This window comes from Geotrypetes seraphini, chromosome 3 (assembly GCF_902459505.1).
Source record: "Geotrypetes seraphini chromosome 3, aGeoSer1.1, whole genome shotgun sequence".
In the NCBI taxonomy this organism is placed as follows: Eukaryota; Metazoa; Chordata; class Amphibia; order Gymnophiona; family Dermophiidae; genus Geotrypetes; species Geotrypetes seraphini.
In genome coordinates, this window is record NC_047086.1 from 406,511,316 (window position 1) to 406,529,734 (window position 18,419).

The following is an 18,419-nucleotide window of genomic DNA, read 5'->3' on the forward strand; positions in this document are numbered from 1 at the left end:
GGAGTCATGGTCACAAAAAAGATTAACAAACACTGGTGTAGGAAGAATGACTAAATTGTGAGGAGGTGCAAAAAGAGAGCAAAGTTGAATCTAAAGCATGCTAGTGTTTACATCCAACATTCTTTTGTAGGACAGTGACATATTGTTGGGACAATCTCCCTGGAAAAACAAAATTTCAACTTCAGACAGTGAAACAATAGGCGGCTTTCCAGTAGAGTTCCTGATCCAGGTGGTAAGTGTTCAACGGCTCTTTTTTTTTTTCATTTTACAGATCAATTTCCTTCTAAACTCAAGTCTGGAGTCTAGTGATATAGAAACCGTTATGTCACTAGGGAAGCCTTCAGCCTCAAACAGATATGAGGCTTATTTATCATTCTAAAGGAAATCTGGCCCTCTATCAGATCTAATGATAAAACTATCCTATTAATTCCTTTTACATTTTAGTTTCCAAGTTGCACAGACCCAGTTTTTAAAGCTTTTGCCTAGTTGATCTAGTAGATGAAATGCGCTATGATTTGTGGATTTAGGTTTATAGTTTTATAGTTTATTTAAAATTTGATAAAACGCTTTACAATATATTTCAATATATATATATCAATATATATACATGTATATATCTTTGAATTTCCGACTTCTAGCCTAAAGGATTGAGCCTATATCCATTCTGTACTGTGCAGTATTTCTAAAATATATATTATAACTACTGATACTCACCGTGTCCACTGCACTTCTTTTTTGAGTTTTAAGGTTTAAATAATTTGATTATCTAGGTTTAAATAATTTGATTATCTAGTCAAATCAGAACATGGCAATTCCTGCGGCTGAGGCAAGACCTTTGTTATCCAGCTAAGTTTTTATGATTTGACGCAAATGACACACATGAAAAAAAAGGTATAGGAGAGATCTGTGGTCTATCTTGAGAGAAATACCCAGACCCAACTTAACAGGAACTTGCACAAGGAAGTCTGGCAGTAGGTAGTTATCCTTAGAAAAGCAGAAAGCATATTCTTACATGTGGGTGATGTCATCCACGGAGCCCAAGTAAAGACAGTGGTAAAGTGTACTGTCGCTTTAAGCTTTTATGAAAGCTTTGAGACTGCCCGCACCGTGCTTGTGCAAGTGCCTTCCTGCCCGATGCCAGCCCATGATGTTGTCAGTTTCCCGTGGAGTGAAGAAGACTTATCTAAACTTCGTTCCCTTGAGTTTGCCTTCCCGCTTCTCTTTTTTCAATTATTTACATTCTCGTTCATTGTTTATTATTCTCTACCTTATTTAATAACAACAATTTTTTAACTTAATATGTTTTGGTGTCATGGGGTCTTCTGATAACTTTAAAACCTTTGCCCCTATTGTCACCGTTGACAGTTTTCAGCCTTCTTTCTACTCTACCACGGTCTCGTCATTTCCGGCTGGCCCCGACTCCGGGACTATAGACAAAAATAAAAAAGAAGGGAAAAACAATAACCAATTACCAGAATGTTTTCTTCCTCTTTTAGAAATATTAGGCCTAGAGTCAGATTCCCAGCAACTTGGACTTTTCTGTAATGCCAATCCCTATGAGTACCGGTGGACATCAACATCAAATAGTGTCAGTGGCACATATAGCATCAAGTCTATTTGATGCATGCCTGTCATTGATGCCATCATTTTTCAATGCAGGCTGTCATTTCTGAAGCGCTTTGCCTATTGAGGCAACAATGTTTCAACATCTGCACCTTCTATACCATATGCTAGCAGCGCACAGTACTAAATAAGAACATAAGAAGTACCTCTGCTGGGTCAGACCAGAGGTCCATCGTGCCCAGTAGTCCACTCGCGTGGCGGCCCAACAGGTCCAGGACCTGTGTAGTAGTCCTCTATCTGTACCCCTCTATCCCCTTCTCCTTCAGAAAATTGTCCAATCCCTTCTTGAACCCTAATACCATACTCTGTCCTATCACGCCCTCTGGAAGCACATTCCAGATGTCCACCACCCGATGGGTGAAGAAAAACTTCCTAGCATTGGTTTTGAATCTGTCCCCTTTCAACTTTTCCGAATGCCCTCTCGTTCTTGTAGTTTTCGAAAGTTTGAAGAATCTGCCCCTCTCCACTTTCTCCATGTAAGTCTCTATCAGATCCCCTCTAATTCTCCTCTTCTCCAGGGAAAAGAGCCCCAATTTCTCCAGTCTCTCAGTGTATGAAAGGTTTTCCATACCTTTTATCAAACGTGTTGCTCTCCTCTGAACCCTCTCGAGTATCGCCATATCATTCTTAAGGTACGGCGACCAATATTGGACGCAGTACTCCAGATGCGGACGCACCATCGCCCGATACAACGGCAGGATAACTTCTTTCGTTCTGGATGTAATACCCTTCTTGATTATACCTAGCATTCTATTCACTCTCTTAGCGGCCGCTATGCACTGTGCCGACGGCTTCATTGTCTTATCCACTATTACCCCCAAGTCCCTTTCTTGGGTACTCTCACTCAATAACATCCCTCCCATCGTATAGCTGTACCTCGGGTTTTTGCTTCCTGAATGAAATACTTTACATTTTTCTACATTGAACTTCATCTGCCATCTCGTCGCCCACCCCCCTAGCTTGTTCAGGTCCCTTTGTAATTCTTCGCAGTCCTCTTTAGTCCGAGCACCACTAAATAGTTTGGTGTCGTCTGCAAATTTTATTATTTTGCACTTCATCCCTGTTTCTATATCATTTATAAATATATTGAATAGCAGCGGTTCGAGCACCGACCCCTGCGGAACACCACTCGTAACCTTCCTCCAGTCCGAGTAGTAACCCTTCACTCATACCCTCTACTTCTACCCGCCAACCAATTCCTGATCCATCTATGTACGTCTCCTTCCACCCCGTGGTTCTTCAGTTTCCGAAGTAGGTGTTCATGGGGTACCTTGTCAAAGGTTTTTTGGAAATCCAAATACAGTCAAACCTCGGTTTATGAGTAACCTGTTTTGCGAGTGTTTTGCAAGACGAGCAAAACACTCGAGCAAACTGTAACTCGCAAACCGAGCATTGACTCAATTTGCAAGCCCCCACCCAACCTGACCCGACCGCGGGAACCAACAGTATTGCTCCCCCCAAGGCCACTGGCGCTGCTCCCTCCCTTTACGATCATCTCCTCCCCATCTACTGACTGGCCCTGTCCTTAGTTAGAAAGGGCCTGCCGCCAGTCTGCTGCTGAGCCTTGAGCATCTGCGCATGCTCAAGGCCTTCTGGATCTCATCCTTACCGAGATTCTCATGAGACTCGAGATCTCATGAGAATCTCGAAGAGGGTGAGATCCAGAAGGTCTGAGCATGCGCAGATGCTCAAGGCTCAGCAGCAGAGCAGCGGCAGGCACTTTCTATCACCAGCGGTGCAGGGGTAAGGCAGGGCCAGTCAGGGGGGGGGGGGAAGAGGCGATAGCAGCACCGGTGGCCTCGGGTGGAGCATAGGAGTCAGGGTGCATCCGGCAGGAGTGAGCCAGCACCTGAGAGTCCCAGAAGAGGGGGTAGTGGCATCCAGGGGGGGGGGGCAGCGTCCGGGAGCGGCAGAGCCACAGGGTCCAGTTGGGCTCTGTGGCGGCGGCTGTTTGCTTACCGCCGGCACCACCCGCAGTGAGAGGCAGCGAACAGCAGCAGAGGAGGAGAATTGGAGGAGCCGCGTGGATAAGTCTATGGCCTCTCATGTGGATCACCTTCCTTTCCTTGACTGTCTGTATCATCCATATTCTCCACTGAAGCTCAAAGATACTGAAGCTCAAAGATGGAGAATACTATCTAGATAATTCACTGATTGGGTTCCCTCACAAGGATCAACCAGATTCTTCAACTTAGAATGTCTTCCACTGTACCATTCATGCTACTACATTACTCCGGGAGATATTCACACTATTCTTTTAGAATATCTTACCCAACTGCCCATTTACTAATGGCAAGCAGACAGTGTCAAGATCAACCTTCATCTCCATTTTCTTCTTTATTCTAAAGACCTTGGAGACTTGGAACTAACTGTAGGGGAGAAGGAAGAGGCCAGTGCACATCCTATTTAGGATGTTTTTTGCCTTTATTAGCCAAGACCTATTAAGCCTTTCCTCATCCATTCTGGGACGTTCATTACAGCTGGCTAGACTATGAACAGGTTCATACTCATATCTTTCAATCAGAGCATTATTGTTTTCAACCTGTTCTGCTGCTGTAGAGTATACCTAAGAACAAACAAACAAAGAAGGTGACTAGTTGGTGCCCAATCTCCTTTATTAGATATGACACTGACTCAACACGATCGTGTTTCGGCCTAAAAGGCCTGCCTCAGGAGTCTGATTTTGTGAACTGAGGAGAACAAGATATTTAGGGATTCACAAACATGTGACACTTCTCTTTTAATCTTTACCTTCCATGATTTAGGAAGGAGGGATCTCCTTTTTTCTTTGAGTATACCTAGAAACATAGAAATAGACGGCAGATAAGGGCCAGGGCCCATCAAGTCTGCCCACCCCAGTGACCCTCCCTATCTATCTTTGCGGATAGATCCCACATGTCTATCCCATCTGGCCTTAAAATCTGGCACACTGCTGGCCTCAATAACCTGAAGTGGAAGACTATTCCAGCGATCAACCACCCTTTCAGTGAAGAAGAACTTCCTAGTGTCACTGTGCAGTTTCCCGCCCCTGATTTTCCACGAATGCCCCCTTGTTGCTGCGGGACCCTTGAAGAAGAAGATGTCTTCTTCCACCTCGATGCGGCCCAGTGAGATACTTGAATGTCTCGATCATATCTCTCCTCTCTCGACGTTCCTCGAGTGAGTAGAGCTGCAATTTCCCTAACCGCTCCTCGTACGGTAGCTCTTTGAGTCCAAAGATCATCCTGGTGGCCATTCTCTGGACCGATTCCAGTCTCAGCACATCCTTGCGGTAATGCGGCCTCCAGAATTGCACACAGTACTCCAGGTGCGGTCTCACCATGGATCTATACAGTGGCATAATGACTTCAGGTTTAAGGCTGACAAAACTCCTGCGTATGCAACCTATGATTTGCCTTGCTTTGGATGAAGCTTGCTCCACTTGGTTTGCAGACTTCATGTCTTCCCTGACAATCACCCCTAAGTCTCTTTCTGCTTCAGTTCTTGTCAGAATCTCGCCATTTAGGGTGTAAATCTTGCATGGATTTTGGCTTCCCAGGTGCATGACTTTGCATTTTTTGGCATTGAAGCTGAGTTGCCAGGACCTAGACCAGTGCTCCAGTAGAAGTAAGTCATGCACCATGTCGTCTGCCATTGCTTTTTTGTCTGTTGTGCTTTTGCTCACCACATTGCTCAGTTTGGCATCATTGGCGAATAATGTTATTCTACCTCGGATCCCTTCTGTCAAGTCTCTTATATAGATGTTGAACAAGATCAGGCCCAGTACGGAGCCTTGTGGCACTCCACTTATCACCTCTGACATTTCGGAGGGGGTGCCATTCACCACCACCCTCTGAAGCCTAACCCCAAGCTAGTTCCCAACCCCTAAGAACAGAAACAAGGCAAGAGTGCATGTCTGCAACGTTGCTCCATGGTCATGTGCAGGGCTCTGTAAACTGACCCTACTCCAAATTCAATTTTCAGTTCCACGTCCCTACCCCATTGATGTATAATCTATTTCTCTATTACAGTCACCTTCATGCCTGACTTGCCATTCTTCCCTATGGTTCACAAAACCCAATGGCAATCATGGGCAAGTTGTCAGTAGTGGATAAAATGAGAACAGGAACAAGGTTTTAGAGCAATGGCAATAGTGGTGATGTATTTAAGAACTGGAAGCTTAGCACTGAAGAAATTTTGTTGGTGTATTGATCAAAACAAACTCAGATGGAACGCCACGAGGTAGTTTGAAAAGTTTGGTAAAAAAGCAAGTTGAACAACCTAGAAATTCCCTGGACTAAGTGAATAGCCCTCAATGGAGACCATATTGTTTAACTATTATACCAAACTTTTCAAACCACCCTTGTATATATATGTATAAGTATAGCACTGAGAAGGTATAAAGGATATCTTTTATTTAGTTCAAATTAATAGTAACAGATTAAATGTACATGAGTCAGGTCTCTTTCATTTGAAAGGAAGCTCTGGAATGAGAGAGCATAAGATGAAGTTAAGAGGTGATAGGCTAAGGAGTAATCTAAGGAAATATTTTTTACAGAAAGGGTGGTAGAAGCGTGGAACAGTTTCACGGAAGAAAGTGTGGGATAGGCACATGGGATCTCTTAGAGCGAGGAAGAGATAATGATTACTGCGTATGAGCATTCCTCCATTTGGCTTTTATCTGTCATCGTGTTTCTATGTTGTGGGATATCTGGTGACAAGTCCTTGGTGAATTGGGTGTAGGAAGTATAATGGAGGCTGGGCACTGGACCTCCTGGTCAATACTTATGATTCTGCAATGCAGATGCATTTAGGATGGTCATGGTTGAGTCTAGTTTGTGGTCATGCTTGTGCAGTGTGGCTGGTATCAATTCCCTTGTTAAAAGAACCAAAATGTTGCAAAGTTTAAAGAAGCAAGGTATGCACATTGTATGTCTTAAGGAAACCCATCTTTCTGATGATGAGCATGAGAAATTGAGTAGAGGCTGGGTTAAAGATGTGTCTTATTCCATGGGCATAACCATAGTTCGAGAGTGGCAAATTTGTTTAATAAATATCTCCTACATGATTCATAAGGTTATCAAGGACGATGGGGGTCGTTATCTGCTGGTACATTTGGTGCTTGTGAATATTTATGCTCCAATTGTATTTAGTATGGAATTTTTTCAGCACCTGATATACTTCTGTTCTCCATATTTGCATTTTCCTTTGATGGTATCGGGAGACTTTAAAGCCACTCTTGACTCTGAGCTGGATCAATTGGGCAGGAGCACTTCTACAAATCTTAGATCGGCGAGGGGCCTCCAACAGCTCTGTCAGATATTTTTTTTTTTTTTTTTTTAATATTTTTTATTCTTTTTTTAAATTCTTACATCAAGTGAAATACATGTAATACATTCAATTATGAAAAAACACTTGAAATTATTATTAAATGTTCTTACAATGTGAATTAAATAAACCCTTTATCAGAATTTTATATCATATTAATACTACAATAGTTTTCCCTCCCTACCCCTTCTATATGTTCTATACATGTGTTATTATATCTGATCAATAGAATAATTTATCAATGGTCCCCATATTTTATTAAATTTTTTAATATAACCTTGTTGTAATGCCAATACTTTTTCCATTTTATATATATGACAAATTGAATTCCACCAAAAAGTGTAATTCAATTTAGTGTAATCCTTCCAGTTCTGAGTAATTTGCTGTATAGCGACCCCTGTTAAAATTAATAAAAGTTTATTATTGTTAGCTGAAATCGGACTTTGTGTTCTCATTGCTGTTCCAAATAATATTGTATCATATGATAGTCCAACATGATTTTCTAATAAATTATTAATTTGGGGCCAAATTAATTTCCAAAAGGAATTAATGCAGGGACAAAAGAATAGTAAATGGTCCAATGTCCCCACTTCTATCCTACAATGCCAGCATCTATTAGATCTACTACTATCTAATTTTTGTAATCTTGTAGGGGTCCATAAAACTCTATGTAATATAAACAACCATGTTTGACTCATAGATGCTGATCTTGTAGTATGTATTCTCCAGGACCAAAATTTTTGCCATTGAGATGGAGAAATTATCTGTCCTATCTCAATACTCCAAATATCCCTAAGTCCTGATCTCTTTTTTTTGTTTAAAAATTCGTTTATATTCTTATACCATTTTGCGGCTTGGTGTCCTTGAAAATCCGCCTGAAAACAAATGTATGTAGATGCTAAATTAATTGCTAAAGTGCTAGCTATAAGATTAGCAAAAGCTCTTCCTTTTATTATTGATATACACCAAACAGGATTTGTTGCTAAAAGACACTCTGTCAGATATTTGATTTGGTTGATATTTGGAGATTATATCACCTCTGGATAGAGACTATACACATATAGCCTGTGCACACCCAGCTATGTCCCACATTGATTTATATTTTTGTTGCATCAACCTTTTTCTCTCGGTTGACTGGGGCAGACATTGGCACGCCGACAATTTCACACCGTGTGGCAGTCTGGATTGAGGTGCACGAGGTACAGATTGGGCACCAATCTGGTCATTGGAGATTTTCTCTATTTGCATTGGGATCAGCACTATAGGGCCCATATTCTTAAACAATGGAGTCAGTTTTTGGAGGATAATGCCCCCTCAGTATCTGATCCCGTTTTGTTATGGTAAGACCATAGCCTATGTTGCAAGGAAAAAGAAGTCCTATACTACTAGGGAATTGTTATATTTGCAACAGAGAATTGATATTTGCAAATGCCAGTGGATTAAGTTTAGAAACCCAAATGATAAAGACCTGCTTCAGATAACACAGGTGGCGCTGAATGTCAAGTTGCATGAGAAAAATATGTGATCCCAACAATACTATCGATATCAGTTTTATAGGTATTGTACAGATAAATTATTGGCTCGATTGGTACATCCATAGCAGGGTCCCCCAATTTTATAAGAACATAAGAAGTTGCCTCTGCTGGGTCAGACCAGAGGTCCATCGTGCCCAGCAGTCCGCACCCGCGGCGGCCCACCAGGCCCATGACCTGTACGGTGATCTTTGTCTGAACCCTTAAATCCCCCTTGGTCTCTATCTATACTCTCTCTATATTCCATCTCTACCTCTATCTATATCCCTCAATCCCCCTATCTTTCAGGAATTTATCCAATCCTTCTTTAAAACCCCGTAGTGTACTCTGTCCTATCACAACCTCCGGCAGCACGTTCCAGGTGTCCACCACCCTTTGAGTGAAAAAGAACTTCCTAGCATTGGTTCTAAACCTGTCCCCTTTCAGCTTCTCCGAGTGCCCCCTTGTACTTGTGGTCCCCAATAGTCTGAAGAATCTGTCTCTGTCTACCTTCTCGATGCCTTTCATGATCTTGAAAGTCACTATCATGTCTCCTCTGAGTCTCCGCTTTTCCAGGGAGAAGAGCCCCAGCCTTTCTAACCTGTCTGCGTATGAAAGGTTTTCCATACCTTTTATCATTTTCATCGCTCTTCTCTGGACCCTCTCAAGCATCGCCATGTCCTTCTTGAGGTACGGCGACCAATACTGGACACAGTACTCCAGGTGCGAGCGCACCATCGCCCGATACAGCGGCATGATGACTTCCTTCATCCTGGTTGTGATACCTTTCTTAATAATATCCAACATTCTATTTGCTTTCTTTGAGGCTGCTGCACATTGTGCCGTTGATTTCATTGTTGTATCCACTAGCACACCCAAGTCCTTTTCAAGGTTGCTTTCCCCTAGCACCGATCCCCCCATTTTGTAGCTGAACATCGGGTTCTTTTTCCCTATATGCATGACCTTGCATTTCTCTATATTAAATCGCATTTGCCATTTATTTGCCCACTCTTCCAGTTTGTTTAGGTCCCTTTGTAGGTCTTCGCATTCCTCCGCGGTTCTAATCCTGCTGAGGAGTTTGGTGTCATCTGCAAATTTTATAACTTCACACTTCGTCCCCGTTTCCAGGTTGTTTATAAATACATTGAACAGCAGCGGTCCGAGCACCGACCCCTGCGGAACACCGCTCGTGACCCTCCGCCAGTCCGAGTATTGGCCCTTCACCCCAATCCTTTGTTTTCTGCCTGCCAACCAGTGTTTAATCCATCTGTATATGTCTCCTTCCACCCCGTGGTTACGCAGCTTCCTAAGTAGTCGCTCATGGGGTACCTTGTCAAAGGCTTTTTGGAAGTTGAGGTAAATGATGTCTATGGGTTCCCCTTTGTCCATCTGGCTGTTTATTCCTTCAAAGAAGTGCAGTAAGTTTGTTTGGCACGACCTTCCCTTGCAGAAGCCATGTTGGCTCGCTTTCAGTTGTCCGTTTATTTCTATGTGCTCACAGATGCTATCCTTTATCAGTGCTTCCATCATCTTGCCCGGAACTGAAGTCAAGCTTACCGGCCTGTAGTTCCCGGGGTCACCTCTTGATCCCTTTTTAAAAATAGGTGTGAAGTTAGCTATTTTCCAGTTCTCTGGGATCTCCCAAATTTTCAAGGATAGGTCACAAATTTGTCGGAGTGTTTCGGCTATTTCGTTTCTTAGCTCTTTTAGAACCCTTGGGTGGATTCCGTCCGGGCCCGGCGATTTGTCGCTTTTCAGTCTATCTATCTGCTGGAGGACATCCTCATGGTTTATCTCTATATGCCAACAAACAAAAAAAGGAACAATATTTAGAGTTATTGAAACTTAACTTGGATGGCGCTCAGAATCCAAAGGTGGAATAAGAAAGCTCAACATGGGGAAAACCCCTATAGAGACTTTCACAGACTCAATCATTGCACCATCTTGTTAGATAGAAGAAAGTGTTCAAAATAACTTCATGAATAATAAGTGTTTCTTAAATCTCCATATCGTGAAAATAATGTCCAAAGTCTTATAAATACAAAAATGGTGTAAACAAAAAGACTTAACTTGAATGTCTCTGCAGCGGTGATCCAGCGGGGTTCTGATGCGTTTCGCCTATCTGGCTTCCTCAGAGAACCCGCAATTGCTGTATACGACTTCAAAAAATAAGTTCTCCTAGTTCAAAGGGAAAAACCCGTGTTCTGTGACCATATATCTCTATATGCGCCAGTTTTTCTTCTCGATCTCCACTTATGATCTCTTCGGGTTCTGGTACATAGGATGTGTCCACGCTTGTGAAGACAGACGAGAAGAATTTGTTCAACCTGTCAGCTACCTCTTTTTCCTCCTTTACCACTCCCTTTCTGTCTCCATCATCCAACTTCCTCCCTCGCCGGTTGCCTCCCTTTAACGTATCTGAAGAACGTTTTGAAGTTTTTTGCTTCCCCAGCCAGCCTCTCTTCGTATTCTCTTTTGCTTTCCTAACCACTCGGTGACAGTTTTTCTGGTGTGTTTTATGTTCCTTCCGGTTTTCCTCGGTTTGGTCCTTTTTCCATTTTCGGAAAGATTTCTTCTTGTCACCTATCGCCTTCTTCACTTCATTTGTTATCTATACTGGGTCTTTTGTTCGATTTTTTTTTTTTTTTGCATCCTTTCCTAAACCTGGGGATGTACAGGTTTTGTGCTTCTTGCACCATGTCCTTGAATAAAGACCAGGCTTTCTCTATGATCTCCATCCGTATTGAGCTGTTTTTGAGTTTCTTTCTCACCATTGCTCTCATTGCATCGTAGTTCCCTTTCTTGAAATTGAGCGCCGTTGCTATGGTTCTCTTCACTTTGGATGTTCCTACCTCTAATTTGTACCGGATCATGTCGTGGTCGCTGTTTCCTAGTGGTCCTCCTACCACCATTTCCTTTGCAGGTCCCCCTAGCCCGTTGAGGATTAGGTCGAGAGTGGCATCCCCTCGCGTTGATTCCTTGACAAGCTGTTCCATGAAGCAGTCTCTCACAGCCTCCGGGAATTCTGTTTCCCTCGCACAGTTTGAGTTTCCAAGGCTCCAGTCTATCCCGGGGTAGTTGAAATCCCCCATCACCATCATTACATTACATTTGTGATTTCTATTCCGCCTGTGCCTTGCGGTTCTAAGCGGATTACAGTTAAAAGAGATCAGGACATTACCGAGAGAATTACATTACAACGATTTAAGTAAATTACATGTTGTGGTATAGAAATACAAGTATAAGATATCTGGATTTATCGAAAGAATAACTTGACAGGGTTCAAGTAGTTACAAGGTTCAGTGGGGAAAACAATATAGGCAACTGAAGAAAGATACCTAACTTTGAAGGAATCAGTTAAGTGGATAACTAAGGGAGATGCTTTTTTAGGAGAAGGTTAAATGGATACCTAAGGGAGATGCTTATTTAGGAGTTTGGATATTTTTCGTAAATGAGGTTCAAGGGGATGACTAGTGTGTTATTTGCTGGGAAGAGTGCATGTGCGATTGGGGAGGGGAATATTAAGTAAGGACGTGTTATTTTTTGAAAACACGTGATGGTGGGGTCAATTTTCGCTGCCTGAGTTGCTAGAAGGCTGTCGTAAAGTTTCTTACGTCGGGTACCATTATGAGGGGGGAAGGTGAAAAGATTCTGAGTTCTTCTTGATCTGGGTAGTCGGTAGCGGCAAAGACGGTTGTTCAGGTAATTGGGGGCCATACCATGGGTTACTTTGAAAAGTAAGCAGTAGAGTTTGAATTGAGTTCTTGCTTTTATCGGAAGCCAGTGAGAGTCTACATAGGCGGGTGTGACGTGGTCGAATTTGCTGAGCGAGTAGATGAGTCTGATAGCTGTGTTCTGAACGGTCTGTAGTTGTTTTATCATAGTATTTGGGCAAGGTAGGTAGAGGCTGTTGCAGTAATCTAAGGAGCTGAGTATGAGGGATTGTACAGTGATCTTGAAGTGTTCTTTGGAAAAGAGTTTTCTTATTTTTCTTAGGTTTCGCATGGTGAAGAATGCTTTTTTTATGGTTTTGTGTATTTGTGTTTGCATTGTGCAGCCTCTGTCTAGGTGTGTTCCCAGAATTTTGAGAGTATTCTGTATTGGATATTTGATTGTGTTTACATCTAGTTCTGTTAGGGATGGTTTTTGTTCCTTCTCTAGTAGTAGGAATTTGGTTTTCTCCGCATTCAGTTTTAACTTGTGGTTCGTCATCCATTTTTCTACAGTTTCTAATGTTGTTTTCAGGCGTCCGTTGGAGGTGGGGTCTTGGATGTCGAAGGGGAGGAGGATGGTTATATCATCCGCGTAGCTGAAGGATGTAATGTTTAGGGCGTCTAGGGCCGTGCCTAGGGATGCTATGAAGAGGTTGAAAAGTATGGGCGATAGAGGGGATCTTTGTGGAACTCCGCAGGGGTTTGACCATGAGTCGTTTAGAAGACCATTTGACTTGACTCTGTATGATCTTGTTTTGAGGAATCCTTGGAACCAGTTGAGAACATTACCTGATATTCCTATGGCATCTAGTATCTGGAGTAGTATAGAATGGTCAACTAAGTCGAATGCTGCTGAAAGATCGAGTTGGATGATTAGTAATTTATTTCCTTTGCTGAGGTGCTGACGGGCTATGTCTAGTAGGGAAACCAGAAGTGTTTCAGTACTGTGATTGGTTCTGAATCCGGATTGAGTAGGGTGTAGGATGTGGTGGTCTTCTAGGTAATTGGCGAGATATTGTGCTACTAGACCCTCTATGAGTTTGACGTATAGAAGCGATTGGTCTATAATTTGTTGGGCTGCCTATTGGGCCTTTGGGGTCTTTTAGTATGGGAGTAATTATGATTTTGCCAAGTTCCGGGGGGAACTGACCTTCCCTTAGGGTAGTTTGCAGCCATAGCGTGAGACCAGCTGTGAATTTAGTGGACGCTGTAGCTAGTAGATAAGGAGGACAATTGTTCAAATCACATGAAGATTTGCTGTATTTTTTATACAGCCGGTCTAGGTCTGACCATTGTGTCGTTGGGAAGTCGGTCCAGATCCTATCTGCTGAGGTGGCTTCGTGTTTTGTGGGTTTTGTTAGTATCTCTTCTAAGATGTTTCGAGAGTTGTTGAATGTGGATCTGATTGTGATGATTTTGTGTTTGAAATGGTCTGCTAGTTGGGAGGCTGTTGGAGTTTGGTTTCCTAGGGTGGCGAGGTGGGGTTTGGTATCAGTGAGATTTCTGACAAGGTTGAAAAGTTTTTTTGTGTCCGGTTTATCGGTGCCAATGAGTTTGGAGTAGTAGTCTGTTCTTTTTTCCTTCAGTTTGATTTTGTATTGTTTGATTTGGTGTCTCCATTCTGTTTTGGTGTGGTCTTGTTTCTGTTTTTTCCATGGCCTGTCTAATTGTCACCCTTCCGCTTTTGCATTCCTGCCTTAATTCTGCTTCCAGCTCTTTGTCGTTCGCTTCCGTTTGTCCAGGAGGGCGATAGTACAGTCCCAATTTTATGTCAGCTCCATTTCCTCCTGGTAATTTAACCCATAATGATTGCAGTCCTTCCGCCCTAGCTGCCGTATCCATTCTGGTCGAATAAATGGTGTCCTTTATGTACAGTGCTATATCTCCACCCTTCTTGTAAGTCCTGTCTCTCCTGTAGAGTTTGTACCCTGGCAGTACTACGTCCCATTTGTTGTCCTCAGTCCACCATGTTTCAGTGATTCCAATAATGTCTAGGTCCTCGTTTTTGGCTGTGACTTCCAGTTCTCCCATTTTGGTCCTTAGGCTCCTTGCATTTGCGTATAAGCAGTTTAAGTCCTGATTTTTTCTCTTTCCTGCTGTTCTTCCTTGTGAATTGTTGTTCTTGCTGTCCCCCTCATGGGCTGTCAGCCCCTGAATTTCGTTTTGTTCTTCCTCATCCTGCGGTGCGTCTTCTTCATCCTCAGCCTGTTTCCTTGTTTCCACATGGTGCTCTATCTCTTGCGGTTTGCTCCCCTTATTGGTCTCTAGTTCCACCTGACCCTTGGACCCCTGTAGCTTATCATTTGTTTCTTCCCAGCATTTTTCCCTCTCAGTATCTTCAGTGGATACTCTTGTCCGAAGCGTCGATGTCAGGTTGACTGTCGGCTTTCCCGTTCTTGTCAGTTTAAAGCCTTCTCTATTTCTCTCTTGACGTTGCTCGCCAGCAGTCTTATTCCTGCTGCCTCAGGTGCAGTCCGTCCCTCCTGTAGAACTTGTTCTTCCCCCAAAAGTCGTCCAGTTCTTCACAAAGTGGAAGCCTTCCTCTTCACACCATCTCCTCAGCCATGCGTTTATTGCTTGTAGCCCGATCTGCCTCTTCACATCAGCCCTCGGTACTGGCAGGATCTCTGAGAATGCTATCTTCTGTGTCCTCAGCTTCAGTTTCTTTCCCAGGATCTTGAACTGTTCGGTTAGTGTAGTCCTGCTGTAATTTCTTCTGTTGACATCATTTGTTCTGACATGGATGATCACTGCTGTCTCTTCCGTCTCAGCTCCTTCCAGGATCCTCTCGATTCTGTCGGTGATGTCCTTCGTTCTTGCCCCTGGGAGACATGTAACCAGCCGATCTTCTCTCCCTCCTGCTACGTGACTGTCCACTTCTCTCAGGATTGAGTCTCCCATTATGATTGCGGATTTCCCTTTCCTCAGCTTCCTCTTTGGCCTCAAGTCTGTATCTTCGGTGTGGTGCGATACTTCTTCCTCAGGATTCTGATGAATCTTTGCCTCCTCTGTTTGCTCGATGTTTTCATAAGGTCCCCTGGTGTCTGGTGGCTCCTGTCTTCCATCTGTCGGTTCCTGTCTGCGCTGCTGGTGATCCTGGTCCTCCACCCTCTTATAGGCCTCCTCGATGAATCTCTCGAGCTCCCTTACTTGCTCCTCAATGTGGCTCTTTGTTGTGGGGTCCCTGGTTGCCCAGCAAGGTTTTTCTGAAATGTGGAGTCCCTCCAGTTCCTGGACCCTGTCCTGTAGTCTATCGACCTCCTTCTTCAGGCTTTCCAGTTCCTGACACCGACCGCATATGTACGCCTGCCTTCCCGAGGGGAGGTAGTCGTACATATGACACTCCGTGCAGTACACCGGGAAGCTCCTCTGGGTTCCTGCTGCTTCCATCTCTCTATCCCCTCTTTAATCTCTTGGTGTGTGGTGTGCGAAGGTGGTCCCTGCTGTGCAGCTAGCTGAAAGATAAAAAGAAAGACGGAATAAGAGAAGAAAGAAGTACTTGTGGCTTATGCTCTAGGTTTGCTTGCTGGGCGGCCTGGTCTCCTGGCTCCTTCTTAAGGCTCCCTTGCAAAGGCGCTCTCGCTAAGGCAAGCGCCTTCGCCGCGTACCAAATGGCTGCGCGCCATTGGCTCCCTTCCTTAAAGGGGGGAGTCCGGGCACTGACGCAGTGCTGATGTGGAGGGGTGGGTGGAGCCTTCTCTCACCGCTACCCGCTCCTTGCCGCTGCTGGAAGTTGTTTCCGGGTCCTCCTCTGGCTCCTCTGCTCTCCCTCCGCCTCTGCTCTCCCTCTTCACCGCTTCCACATGGCCCGCAGAAGTCCTCGCACTGCGGCTCCCTTCCTTAAAGGGGGGGAGTCCGGGCACTGACGTGGTGCTGACGTGGAGGGGTGGGCGGAGCCTTCTTATTTATTTATTTATTTATTTATTTAGATTTATATCCCGTTCTCCCAGTAGCTCAGAACGGTCTACAAGTAAACATACACAGTAGAAGTAGTTAGGCAAATAAATGTGCAATAGGTTTAGATGCTTGGACATACAAGATTGAGCAGTATTTATCAGGCTACAGACAATTTTTCAGAGTATAGACAATTTATCAGAGTACAGACTAAGAGAGGACTATACTGAAATTTAGGAGAAGTTAAATAGGGGAGAGAAGAGAGAGGTGGGGTTTAAGGGGGGGTGTAGACTGAGGGAGACCTTTAGTTGAAGAGGAGGGTCTTTACCATTTTACGGAATGTCAATAAAGAGTTCTGTGCGAGAGTTCTCTCGCTGCTACCCGCTCCTTGCCGCTGCTGGAAGTTGTTTCCGGGTCCTCCTCTGTCTCCTCTGCTCTCCCTCTTCGCCGCTTCCACACGGCCCGCAGAAGTCCTCGCTTGACCCTGATGCAAATAAACTTTATTTAAAGAGGTAGCAAGAGAATGGTCTTTGTTATGTGTGGGACCTGGTGACTGAACGTGGTATTGTAATATAATTTCAGGATCTCCTGCTTGCAGGACACTTGAGGGTGCAAGACTGGCTCTTTATTGCCAGATCTCACGTTGTATTCAATCCTTGGCCCCTAATACTTTGAATGAAGACATGGCTGACATGGTTCAAGAAACCCTTACTTGTCTGGACAAACTAAAGCCAGCTTATCTTTTTACCAGGTTATCCTGGGCAGTTTCAGTACTCCATGGGATTATGATGTCTTAGCAGAGGTCTGGAACTGGGATCTTCTACCAGTCTATATGTGTCACCCTATTGTTTTTATATTTCTGGTATTGCTCTTCATGTGAAGTGTCCTAAATGTCAATACCGGCAGTTCCCAGTTTAAGAACGCCTGACTTAGGTCAAACTCGTACTTACAAATTGGGGTCATGCCTCTTCCTTCCTGTGTCAACGCGTTCCTTCTTCCTCCCTTCCTGTGTCAACGTGTCCCTTCTTCCTCCCTTCCTGTGTCAATGCATCTCTTCTTCCTCTCTTCCTGTGTCAACGCGTCTCTTCTTCCTCCCTTCCTGTGTCAACGCGGCCCTTCTTCCTCCATTCCCTGTTCCAACACACCCCTCATCATCTTTCCCTCCGTTCTGCGTCCCAAATTCATGCTTCCCAGATATGTTTACCTCTTCTAGCTGGCTCCCTCCTCCCATCACAGTTTTCTTTGCAAAGCTGCAGCTCACGGCTGACCAGTCAGCCCCTTCATGCCTCCCGTGGGTGTTTTACCTCCTCTGACTGGCTCTCTCCTCCCAGTGGCACTTCTCTTTGCGAAGCCGCAGCCGCTGGTTCCAGCATGAAGCTCACAGCTGACCTCACAATTGAGGAAGAATTCCAGGTCAGCCGCGAGCCATGTGCAGGAACCAGCGGTCGTGGCTTCCCAAAGAGAAGTGCCACTGGAAAGAGAGAGTCAGTCAGAGGAGGTAAAACACCCACAGGAGGCACAAAGGGGCTGCCGGGTCAGCTGCGAGCTGCAGCTTTGCAAAGAAAACTATGATGGGAGGAGGGAGCCAGCCAGAAGAGGTAAACACGTGTGGGAGGCATGAACTTGGGACGCAGAACGGAGGGAGAAATGTTGTATGTGGTGGTGGAGAGAGATTAGTGGGATGGATGAAGAATAAAAGTGTAAACCTCTTCCTATTTAAATTACTCTACTTTTGAGGAATGTTTTTATAGACTATACTGTTAGGATCCGAGTTGCATACATATTCAACTTAAGAATGGTTTAAAAAACGGAACTTGTTCTTAACCTGGGGCTGCCTATATACTCCTGCTGGTCTGCTCTATATGTTCTGTGAGAGAATACAAACTTTCTGGTCCTTTATTGTAGTCTACTTACAAAATATATTGCATAAAAGGATCCCTGTTTTCTCAAGTACAACCCTTGGGCTTGTCTAGGGGAGAAATTTGTTTTCTTTATTAGCAAGAAAATGTATTCTTTTACATTGGAGACATTCTGAAACTCCCACTCCCACCTTATGGAGAAATGAAATGTTGATCTTGTTGACAATGAAATATTTTGATACTAAATAAGATTCACCTAGATTGTGGAAATGGTATAAAGATATTTGGTTGCCTGTATGAGATGGTTTGTCTAGCAGAGATGCTGGGTGGGGGTGGGTTGTTCAGTTTCTCCTCTTATTTATCTTCTATAAAACTTTCGTGAAACCAGCACGGATGGCTTTATTTTGTCAGTTGTACTGAAGGTTGTTTATGTCTGTGTTCGGTTATGGTATATACCACTGGAAAACTAATAAAAATTTATATTGATTTAAAAAAGCAACATCTCTGGATCT

The 18,419-nt window shown here is 43.9% G+C and overlaps 1 protein-coding gene across 6 annotated transcripts in view; it reads left to right on the plus strand.

The window, feature by feature from the left end:
- LIN9 (lin-9 DREAM MuvB core complex component) overlaps window positions 1-18,419 on the plus strand; it is a 234,035-nt gene that overhangs the window by 165,796 nt on the left and 49,820 nt on the right. For all 6 annotated transcript variants that reach the window (XM_033939856.1, XM_033939857.1, XM_033939858.1 and 3 more), the window contains one exon: window positions 131-232. In XM_033939856.1, the coding sequence (XP_033795747.1) occupies window positions 131-232 (102 nt within the window). The remainder of the gene's footprint in view (window positions 1-130; window positions 233-18,419) is intronic.